Source organism: Argopecten irradians, chromosome 3 (assembly GCF_041381155.1).
Source record: "Argopecten irradians isolate NY chromosome 3, Ai_NY, whole genome shotgun sequence".
Taxonomy (NCBI): domain Eukaryota; kingdom Metazoa; phylum Mollusca; class Bivalvia; order Pectinida; family Pectinidae; genus Argopecten; species Argopecten irradians.
The window spans coordinates 15,410,842-15,422,871 of record NC_091136.1 but is presented as its reverse complement, the minus strand read 5'-3'; the positions used below and the strand labels follow the sequence as shown (position 1 = coordinate 15,422,871).

The 12,030-nt window shown below is 34.7% G+C and overlaps 1 protein-coding gene across 2 annotated transcripts in view; it reads left to right on the top strand.

The window, feature by feature from the left end:
- LOC138319934 (monocarboxylate transporter 6-like) overlaps positions 1 to 11,830 on the top strand; it is a 28,086-nt gene extending 16,256 nt beyond the window's left edge. For both annotated transcript variants that reach the window (XR_011208047.1, XM_069263047.1), the window contains 3 exons: positions 9,236 to 9,379; positions 9,574 to 10,343; positions 11,342 to 11,830. Coding sequence is in view for 1 of the 2 variants with exons in the window: in XM_069263047.1 (XP_069119148.1) it covers positions 9,236 to 9,379; positions 9,574 to 10,016 (587 nt within the window). In the remaining variant the exon portion in view is untranslated. The remainder of the gene's footprint in view (positions 1 to 9,235; positions 9,380 to 9,573; positions 10,344 to 11,341) is intronic.
- Positions 11,831 to 12,030: the final 200 nt, after the last annotated feature.

Sequence of the window (12,030 nt, the reverse complement as noted above, 5' to 3'; positions counted from 1 at the left end):
GAAATACGATACAATTTCCGTTCATGTCTTTAGATATCTCATTTACATCAATGAAGACATTTGTAGCTTATATATCTGTATTTTTTATTCCAATCGTTTTATTTTGTTGTGACAAAGCTAATTATATCTGTTTTGTTCATTAGAAGACCATTTCAGGTTCAGTTTTCTTGTTTTGAAGACAAAATTCAAAACAAGCACGATAATTTACCATTGTATTACAGTAGTATTGTGGTTGTCTTGGTTGTAATTAGTCTTTTTCAGTAATACACGTATACTGATCTACACGCAAAGTGTATGTACAAATTTCTGTATATATATACACATATATTTATGTACCTTTTTTAATTACCAAGACATAGTGTTGATATCGTAAATCGCCTTTTACTGGTCAGAATGCGGTATTTGCTGTGAAAATATTCAGTATTGTTATATCCTAGAAGGAAAGCATTGATTGTTACGCACGTCCTAAATTTATGTGCAAAAATTATGTTATTTCCAGGGTTTTTTCGGTCTCTCAATATGACAAACATAAGACGTATTAACCGGTACCTACCCGCAAGGAATGATAGCTCAATTAGGGATTGTTAGTAACTCTGGTAGATTGAGAGTTTGCATTTGATGAAATCGGTGAAAGGAAGCAAGAATATGTAATTAATAGTAAACTGAATAAAATAGTTTTTCGCAACTCAACCACAGCGGATGAACCATCACTATCATTCACCAAGAGACACGGAATAACCATGTATATTAGAATGCATTAAATTCACAATGTCCGGTAACATCATGCTGCTATTAAAACTAGAACACAAATATGGTACTATTTTATTGGAATATTCCTTATTTTTCCCCACAATAAAATAACAAATTATCATGACTATCAACTTGTTTACTCTCACTCTTACATGTACAAGAAATTCACAAATCCTTTGTCAGAAAACAATACATACTCACACTTGTATTACATGAACAAACAGTACTGCCCACTGATTTGACTGGATATAACTACTGAATAACAGGTATAGGAAGAATTTATAAATATCCGTTTCCAAATAAGTAAACACCTGATTCAGAGAGTATCGACGATAATAATGGATCCTCCTTCCGCGATTGTTTCAGCGCTGTCCACTACAATCTGAAGAAGTACGCCGAGTGGGATGATCAAGTCCCAGCCCGGGAACACTCAGCTATCCGACAATCTAGAATGGCTGCAATCAGTTGGTGTATTTCGGAGGAATGATCATACACAGTAGGTCTTACTTGTGTAGCAATTTCAACAGCTCCTCTCGTTTCCCCACAGCCATAATGAAGCCATTTCTGTCTCCCGGCACACACATCCGGTCAACTTCTTCCTCTCTGCTCAGGTGGCACCAATGATTCGCATCTCCACTGGAATGCATCATACCTTCCATTTTCCATTCTCTTTGCTGACAGTCTGCTTCTAGATCCTGGTATTTGGATCTCTTTCTTTTATACGCGTTTTTCCCACTCCACCAAGAAAACCTGTTTGGTAGACCATATGACAATACCTGGTCTTTGATTTGTTGTTGTTATCTGTGGTGGAAACTGCATTCGGCATTCTAGATTTGCTCGCAAAGTAGCGCACTTCCTTACACACCGCTTTTCGTAATCTGCTCTCCTGTTCGGACAAATCTGACAAATTCCATACCCTTTTGCCCTTCTCTGGCTTTTTCCTGTTCTTCTCTAATGCATTCGTAAGAACAGATATAACCTTGCTGTGACGCCATACATATCGTCCATCCGCCAACGTAACTGAGCATGAAGACAGGATGTGCTTTAAATTTGCTGGTTTGAGGGCTTGCAATTGGGTTCCTCTTATATCCCATATTACGAAGATTGTTGGCGAGGGCAAAACATCATATACGGACTTGCTGGAACTGCAGACCAGATATCGCTCCATGTTAACTTCTTTTGACGAGTACCTTCCCAATTTAACCAACTGCCCTGATGCGTCAAGCTTGTTGCCCGGACCGTTCTTGTTAGAACAACTATACGTACCCGGCCTACTATACCTTTGTACCAATTGGTCCCCATGTGTCGTAGTGGAGCACTGCCTCCTAAAATCACTCGGGCACAGTTTTCTATACTTTTGTGTAGGTTTCCGATTATTTTATGAGTATGTATGCATTTACATATTTTTTTGTCCAAAACAAACATAACTACCATTCTTAATATCTACCGTTCCGCTTACAAGACGTCAAATTAACAATTGGTGGACTTGCCGTATAAATTCACTTCAAAAAGACCTTCATATATATCATGTAAAAAATAATGCCTCGATGAGAATTTGATATTTGATGTAGTTCAGTTTTATTCCCTAGTAGGTAAGCGATATCAAACAAGTATGATAAAATGCAAAGAAACGTTTTATAATGGTTTGCATAATCATTACTTTGCTCCTTTCGCAGTAATATGCACCAATTGTAGCTCTAGAGACGACACCGTTTTCTGTCTAAAAGTCTTTTGAGCTACAATATTGCAGCTAAGTTCTTGTGTGTTCCTCCATCTGGCGGACTTCCTTCTGTGCAAGCTGTCTCTTCTCATCCGTAGCTGTTCCCCATCTTGCGCTAGTTGTTACACTCCAGTGCTGCCTGCCCACTGCCACACTTCGCTAGTTGTTACACTCCATTCACTGTCCTCTTTGCTCACCATTTTCTCCCAGATGTGATGTCCTCCTTCGCTCCTCTCACCTTAGCATCTCTGCTGTCCCTTAACATTAGTAGCTGTCTGACGTTGGTGATCTTGTACTCCTCTGTTAGTGATATCAGGGAAAGTTGTAACTTTTTTCTGAACTGCCAGCCGACTGCCGTCATTTTCATTCCGTACACTAGTAGAGGCCAAATGATTCGAGGTAGCACGCGTACGTCGTGTTGATAAATTCAGGGCTTGTATTTCCCAAGTAGACCGCTTCTTTCTATTGTGTCCATCCACTTCTTCAGCTGTTTCGTTTCACTCATATTCTTGGTGTCACTCAATGAGCCGTTGTAGTATTTATTTACCAAGGCATTTCATTGGCTTCGTGGACACAGTTGGAATAGTGTCTTCTTCTATTTCAAATGTATGTTGGTAAACTTCCCTTTCTTCGATACCATGCTCCACCTAGCTTCGACTGCCGTCTTTGTGCTTTATGTTTCTGTGTTAGAACACTATGTTAAATGCATCTTAACACACCTGGTACTTCTTCTTCCTGCACAGCAATGTCTATTATTTCCATTGGCAGCATATATTGATACTTTTCATTGACTTTTAATTTAAAAGGTATTAGACAATTTTAGTGTATTTTTCGCAGTAAAATATAAGGTGAAGATAAAAACGATATACTTCACTCCAGTGAAAATATCAATTGTTATGTGTTCACTCGCTTTTCACCAATATGAATGCAGCATTGCCAGTGAAAATGTCACTTAGGTTGCTACGTCATTAGTTTATAATTAATAATCGAATAGGTAAATAACTTTTAAAATGCAATGACAGAATAACCTTTGGCGAAACTAGTAGTGATGGTTTTTTGTAGATGAGAGCGAGAGAAAAAATGTACATTTTTGTAATAAATAGAATATTCCTTGTTTCTTGATGAATACCAATGATATTTCATCTAGTGTGGATGTTTATTATGCTTTGCATACGTACTTTATGTACATTTCCCCAATTAAAATAGTAATAAAACTTTTCATTTCCTAATTGACGATGAACGGAATTCTATTATGTCTCAATCAGTAGGTAACGGAAATTGTATCAATAGGTAACGGAAATTGTATCATTGTTCCAAATACTTTATTTCGATCAAAGCAAACTGCCATGAAATTTCTTTTTCGTCGGCTTTAATCTATCATAATGATCAAATGACCATATCCTTATACTGTTTGGTTAACAAAATACTTTTTAGAACTCTTTTATGTATCCAAAAATTTCAACTAATTGACAAATTTCCTATACAAATATGCATTTATCTGGAGTTATATATTCACACTCGCCAAACATCAGATAATAAAGTGTTCGAAATAGTGATGTTGTGACATACCGCAATAATCGAAGCATAGTACACAATAGTAATCTTTCTACATGTCGTTAAAGTCACATATGTCTCACATTTTGCTCTGACGGAATTTGTAGCCACCATTTTACTCTGACGGAATTGAAATACCGTTTTACCACTCTGACGGAATTAAAAAAAACCATTGTACCACGATTACCCCGGTGTTATATGTATATAATTCTACAATACCAATTACAATGCACAATACATTACATCACATTTGTATTACAACTGGAACACGCGGAGCGATTTTGTGAGGAGCGACAATGCGACATATCCGAAATAAGCCGCCATATATGGTTTTTTTTATTTATTTCATAAGAAAATTCAACACAAGAGATTAATACAGTATGATAAACTTTCTTATATTTCTTCTTTTGAATAAAACAGTATACACGTGTATATTATACAGTGCAGCATGAACGGGGGAGGGTTTCCAAAAAACGCGAAACAACAAAATTACATTAGCCAGTCATGATATCCTATTGATACTAAACTCTAATGATTTATGAATTTCTTAAAGTTCTTGGCCCGGTAATGAAATATACGAATATTTGAAAGCTAAATTTCTTTTTGGTAATATCGCTTTTTTCCCAAATACACATTATATTTTTAAATCTAGCATTACTATCTGAATAACAATCATTCAGTAATTACCAAACAGAGACAACCACGCACATGCGTCGACTATTCAATCGCTTTTAATTTTTCAAAAAGAAAAGTTGTAAACATACATGTAGAAGTATTTTTCTTACTCGTGCTAACGGTAAGTTTAGCGTAATTAATGTTTACCATAACATAATATTAACCAAATTAGAATATCATGCTATCTATTAGATCAACTTCAATTCAGTCTTTGATTGTGTTTGATGCAGAAATCAAAATGTTACTGAAGCTCTACAGAAATGTCCGCCATGATGGAATACACCGATTATGCTTTTTTTGCCAGATTGCCATGTCACGTGACCGGCGTACGCCGGTAGCCGCTTTTTAGAACGATTCAAGCAGGGGTATTGTGATCACGATACTTTCGCTTTCCAACAACAATTTGGACGCGAAGTTGCGATCACATGATGACATACGCTGAGGAAATAGTATACGTAATTCAGTCAGAGTTCACCCAGAGTTGATATCAGGTGTGATAGAAACAAACTAATCGACAGTTGCAACGCTTATTTGATACCCTGATGATACCCACCAGTTGTGGTAGAAATAAAGGATAGTCTCGCGAGTTGGATATCTATTACATTTCTACGTCCCCTGATACTATTACACATAGTTTCACAGATATTGAAACATGTATATGATTTATAATCCTATAATAGTTAACTTTTCATTTTTACAGAATTATTTTCTCAGTGTAAGAATACATCTGTGACTAATTTTTCCAAAATGAATCAAGTTCATATTAAAATTGTTTAACTGTTCTAGAGTGAACAACATTTGATGTGACACTAATCCAAGCATTCACGACTCTGTGTAAAAGACAGCTTTCTCACACACAACCTTGAATGCTGTTCATACATTTTCAAATCAATCGTAAAAATTTCAAAAATTTGTGTCCCAGAATGAGTTTTCCAGTATCTCTTTAAATTTTGACAATTCCTATTCCACATCATCTTCACACTCCAAAAACTATCTTGCCAGTATGTGTTAAGTTTTCGGGACAGTTCTTGAAAATTTGCCTTGTCAATAATGCGTTTTAAAGATAGAAATATGCACTATTACATTTTGATTTGATGTTTCAAAAAAGACCAAACAACAATTTCACTGTAAATGCTATATTCTGATTGGTCAAAATTTAGTTACTCGGGTGAAATATGCCACATATGTTTTTCAATAAAATCACAATAGTCTATAAAAAGGAATGTTTCAACAGCATAAATGCAATAGGACGACTGTTTGTATGTTGTGAGTATTTGTCAATATAGACTTCAGACTAGTAATAATATTCCAGGAACATATTTATCGTTTACAAATGTTCCAGTTATACTAAAATCAAAGACTTCTCACAGTCTTTGCCGTAAGTGTGAGTTTTATACCTCACGTTATTAGATTCCATCATGATGTAAGGGCGATCTTAACTGCAATGTTTGATTAATTTATAGAACACAAATATGGTCATTATTTGTTCAATTTGTTGTTATTGGTTTTCAGGTTGAGTGGGGAACAGTAAACATATTTATTCATAGAAAAAAAGGTATATTTAGTGTTCAATTGTGATTTGAAATACTAGTTATGCAAGGTTGAAATGGCCTGTTTCTAGTAATGATAATTCTCCATAGGAGCCTGCATCCGTATAATTTCTTATCTAACCGCATTCGTTTTGTGTCAATTTTAAGCGGGGTATGTATCATACACACTTTATTCTAAGCATCTGATCGACTTTGGAAGCTTCCGGAATAATACAATGCAAATCCGGTTGTTATAGTCAATAAATAACGTCACGAAACGGATAACTTTTAGCACCGGTCAAAGATATTTACAGCGTTATGTAGCATATTATATTTAATTCATTTCACATCATCCTAGGTCCTACGTGTACGTTGCACTATTGCTAACTAACCCGTGACCATAGACCGCATTTGCTGCGCTTCTTATATATTTTATAAAATTACCCAGTCTTGCGTAAGAAAGAGAAAGAAACAACACTATACAGTATCTAGTACCCCAGAGGCATTCAAGCGTGACACAGGTAAGCCACCACCTGTACAGAGACTGCACAGTGCTATAGTGGACGACTATTTCAAGGAGCGAAACAAGTATATCGATAAAATAATCAACCAAACTTCTATGTAACTAAGTATCAATCAACAAAGTTCAAAGTAATTTCACATTTTAAGATCTGATGAAGTTAAAGAAAGTATTATTACATCAAGGACGTAAACCGTCATAGTCTCAAGAGCTAATGAGCGATAGTGCGACGTTCACCTATTGCCAAGGATGATTTTATCTAAACTTAGGCTTGTGGGTATATATCTGCGGGCTATTTATTAATTATTTGTTTCATTTTTGTACGTACAAAATATTTCAGAGCGGGGTCTTTATAGACGCATATTGTACTGAAAATTAAGGTTTTAGGAAGAAGTTAGCGAGCACTTAATGTCTAATAGACAGATTTCTAGTACAATATATTTCTAGTGCAAAGCAAACAGTCAATTACAAGATTTTTAATATTTGTTTGTTTCTTGTTTGTGAAAGAGTGGATAAATAATTGCAAAACAATATATTTTTTGTATATGTTTAGTTGTTTTATAGCATTGCAATGAGATGTCTTTGAAAATAAAAGAAATTTTGTTTCACTCAGTTCCATCTTTTCAAAAGAATTCGATCCAAAGATTTAATTTAATAATAATGAATCAATCACTGCATAAGGAGCTTCTTTTTTTTCATACTATTTTTGTATCTTTTGTATCTATCTATTTAATTATAGAGTTTAATTTTAATGGATACAATTTTGAGCCATCTGGTGTCCTTCACAGATGAGTCATTTCTATGATTACTAATTAAGGGAAGTTCAGTGTTCACGGTATTGATTGAAATCAAGGTGTGGTAGAAGACCATTTTGAGTTGTTCCTACTCAAATATTTTTAAGTTTCATTAATTGATTGCAAAATATTATCATTATGACATTGTTTTGCATATATGGTACTCTTGTGAATAATGTGTGTCGATATCCGCACGCTTCGTGGAGTATTATCCGCTCAAATGCATAATTTTGACCTTTGTGTAGATTATCTTTTCCAATTTTGTTGACGCAGTGATATCACGAGCTTGTATTGCATGGGTAGCCATGTGATACAGCCTCAGACGACATGAGTGTATTGCATGGGATAATCCAGTATTAAACCCATAGGTATGAGAGAATAAAAGGTATATGGTATCCAACAAACACTTATCACTGGTATTATCTATTTTTAACAAATTTTCTACGATATTTCAAAACATGTTTGTTAAAAAATACAATGGTATGATTATTGTTTTATTCCTAACAGATATTTTAAATATAAATCGGGGCAAGGCATTAAATGGAGAATAATAAAATATGGTCACGCTAATATGAATTACCGTTCGTTATCTTTTACTAATCTGCAATTTTTCAAATTTTGTATAGCATCGTAATAAAGAAGAAATTTTATCAAGATATTATTAAGTCCCCCCAACGGAGTGGGGAACTTAATGTGTTTGCTCCGTATCTTCTTCTGTTTTCTGGTGCTTCTTTTTTCGCCGCGACTTTATCCGACCTATTACTCAAAACCTATACGCAGGATTGCCATGGAATTTTGTGAGGTCATTTCTGGTGACCTGCAGATGTGTGGACCGGTTTCATTTTTCCGACCAACATCCATTTTTATTGTTGTATTTTTAAGTTTTAGATCATTAGATTATACTGTTACTAGTGACATAAAACTATTTTGAGGTCATTTTTTGCGCAACTTTTGCAGACCAGGAATCAAAATGGCTGCCACGGTATGCAACTTGGAACAAAAAGGAACATGGTTGAGAACACAAATCTAATATAATATTTACTTTAATTGATATGACTTTTCGAAAAGCATTTTTCTTCTGCGAAATTAAATTTATTTACCGGTTAAACAATGACATGTAATCATTCAGGGGAGGTCACTCTTGTCACATTAGGCTCTGTGGTGTGGAGGCTAGGGTAACTTTATGTGATAGCATCCGTCACAATTAGATCTTGTTCTTACCTAAGAATATGTGAAAATAGGACGGACTTTAATTCCACATTTTACACACACACCCCCCCCTTTATAACTAAGGTATTAATTATAAATTATATGTAATACCAACATCCAACGTTTAAATATCTCTATGCACCTCTACCTTAGAGGCAAACTTGTCAGTGAAGGCCAAAAGACACTCCGAATTGACACCCCTATTTTATCAAAACTGTTGTTATTCACCTTCATAATTGTGAGTGTGATATTTTGCTATCACATTCCGGTGGGACCTACTGAATAAAAACTTTCTTTTATCAATTCAGGTTGATTGAATACTAATGACGCATATCAATAATAAAAAAGAAGTTTATTTCCTTTGTTTGTACTAATTATAAAAGGTAATATCAGGTATTACTTTAAGCATAATCAATCAATGAAACAACGTCTTTATATTGAAACTATTAATATATTAAAAATGAAAATGTGTTTCCCACTACAGGAACTCCATGTGGCAAGTCTGTGTCAAAATATGGAGCAAGAGTTACTGGAATTGCTGGAAGTCTACTCGTCACAATCGGCCTGGTCTGTTCATTTTTCTCAACAAGAATCCCACATCTTGTTGTAACACTGGGCATTATCTCAGGTAAATAAACCTATTTATATATTTAAAAATGTGTAAAATAGCTAAATATCAAAACTGATACTAAAATGACTATCTTATTCTTTTTCTTCTTTGTTTAATATATGCAAATTTCACCAAAACGATTCCGTGTATGAAATCTACATGTAAAACATATGTATGATTGATATATATTCCACGATAATTTTGTTTTTTAGGGTTTGGCTTTTCCGCAGTCTTTGTATCCTCGTTAACCAGTGTCGGAGAATACTTTGAAGATAAATCTAAACTGATGGCGTTGGCATTCATTACATTTGGATCAGGATGCGGTGGTATACTAGTTCCATTTATCCTTGACATGCTTATTAACGAGTATGGCTGGAAAGGAAGTCTACTCCTGATGGGTGGACTTATGACACATATGATATGTTTTTTTGCTGTCTGCAAACCCATTATGATTGGTATTTCAACTACACAGGACAGCGAAAATGAAACCTCCTCGCATAGGCCTTTTGTGAATTCGCTAAAATCACTTGTCACCAATGCAGTTTATATAATACACGTAATAAGAGTATGTTTCACAATACCAGCCATCAACTCATCAAAAATCTTCATCATTGATTATCTGAATACTAACGGTTTCAAGTCCACAAGTTGTTGAACTATTCCTTTATTTACAAGTAGGGACTGCATTCGGTGCACTTTTACCTGGATTGTTGAACAAGTGTACATCGCACTCCAACGTATTTCACATCCCTACATTTTTTTCTAATTGTCGGAACAGTTACATTTGGTTTATTCCCTAGTGCAGAAACTTATTCCCATTATGTGGTCCTGATGAGCTGTCTAGGAATATCACTAGGGGTTAGTATAACTACAATTTCTATGACAACGATGGAAGTGGTTGGAATGTATGATTATAGTGCAGGACTCGGGGTGCTAATGACAGTCATTGGTGTCGTTAACAGTATTGCAGGCCCATTAACAGGTAAATAAAATTGTATTATGTAAACTATTCATTGTTTTCAATTTTACCTAGAAATTAGGCCTATGGTGTAACGTGCAAGTTTCAAGTTATAAATCAATGGTAGCAGATAACTAACATCGGTATGATTACACAGGATGTTAAAATAATCAAGCAAACAAACAAGCAAGTTTTATTTCTGTCATATGATTCAGCTCTGCTTTGCATTGAATTAGGACCAATACATTGCTCCTCATAATTTCTTAAAATGTCTTCCTTAGCAAGCAATATCCACATATGATGTTTTTCTCCCATTCCTTTACCTTTTAGTACAATTTTACAACTGTCATATGACGCCATTTTTTAATATGTTCGAAAAAACAGCGACTGCAAGGCAATTCTCCATACACGAAAAATGCGTGATATTTTCAACGCAAGTTATATTGTTTGTATCTTAAAGCTGACAATGCAAGTTAAAATCTATGTATTTGATATTAAAACCAAAAAAAAAGTTTTTTTTAAAACTTGTTTCTGAGACAACCCCTTGCGTTTCTAAGGAAGTGCGTAAGCCATTTTGTTTTAACTGTTTGTACGACACTTTCTACAGACCGATATATAAAGCGCATGAACCACACAACCGTTCGCTGTGACCGGCTGTACAATATACCCAAAACGTATTTACGTTTAACCTGAGGCTGTGCCATCAGAATAAAATGGTTATATATGCAGTCTCATGACAATTATGAATGAATACATACTTTTTCCACTTGCGAGATCCATGTTGATTATAACTTTAAAAAATTATTATAGCAGAAACCATTGTCAAACTGAAAATAAACATTGCACTCACCCGACAAGTTTTTATTGAAGAAATATTATCACCTAGATCCCGTAATTTAATAATTTTTAACTTGCATTGTCAACTGCAGTCACACAAGTCTAGTTTCTCAAAAGAATTAGTATGTTATTGGTGTTGTGTTTATCTCTCTTATAATTTTGATGTTTGTGTGCTTCCTTTGTAGGTATGTTAATCGATCTGACTGGATCCTATTGGAAGGCATTTTATGGACTGTCCGGCAGCCTTGGCTTCGCAACATGTTTGAGTCTCTTTGGTAGTTTAGTTCACTGGAGAAAGCAGAAACAATCATCTTAATATTACGAAGAATCACCAGTAGATTGAATCGCATTCGAAAAAAAAAACATGTATACAATGTAGATAAAAGTAAATAAGTGTTTACCAGGTTACCTATCTAAGGCATTGCTACTAGACAGCTATCATATTTATGTATCGAGACATTTTAAAAATTGCACTAACATATTAGTTTTCATGTCATTAACTCAGAATAAATGCTAATTTCATCCTTTGTAATTTGAGAAAAGGGGTGCACTAACCGACTTAACCGTCGCGTAAAACGGTAAAAATACAAGACTTGACTTTTTTTGTAATTGTTTTATTTTTGATGAAAGTAATTTATTAATAGATACAAATAAATCACACAAGCTCTTTACAGTCACCGATACGTGAAATCATCTATTTCTTTCTGATATCAATCTTTAATTGTATAACTCACATACCAATGTATGTTTGATATGCTAGGATGAAGGGCTACTAAGTTTGATGGGTCACTTTAAATGAATGACCTTGACCTTAATTCACATGATTCAAATAGATTACCTAGAGGCCTAGACACCTGATATTACATGGGTCATA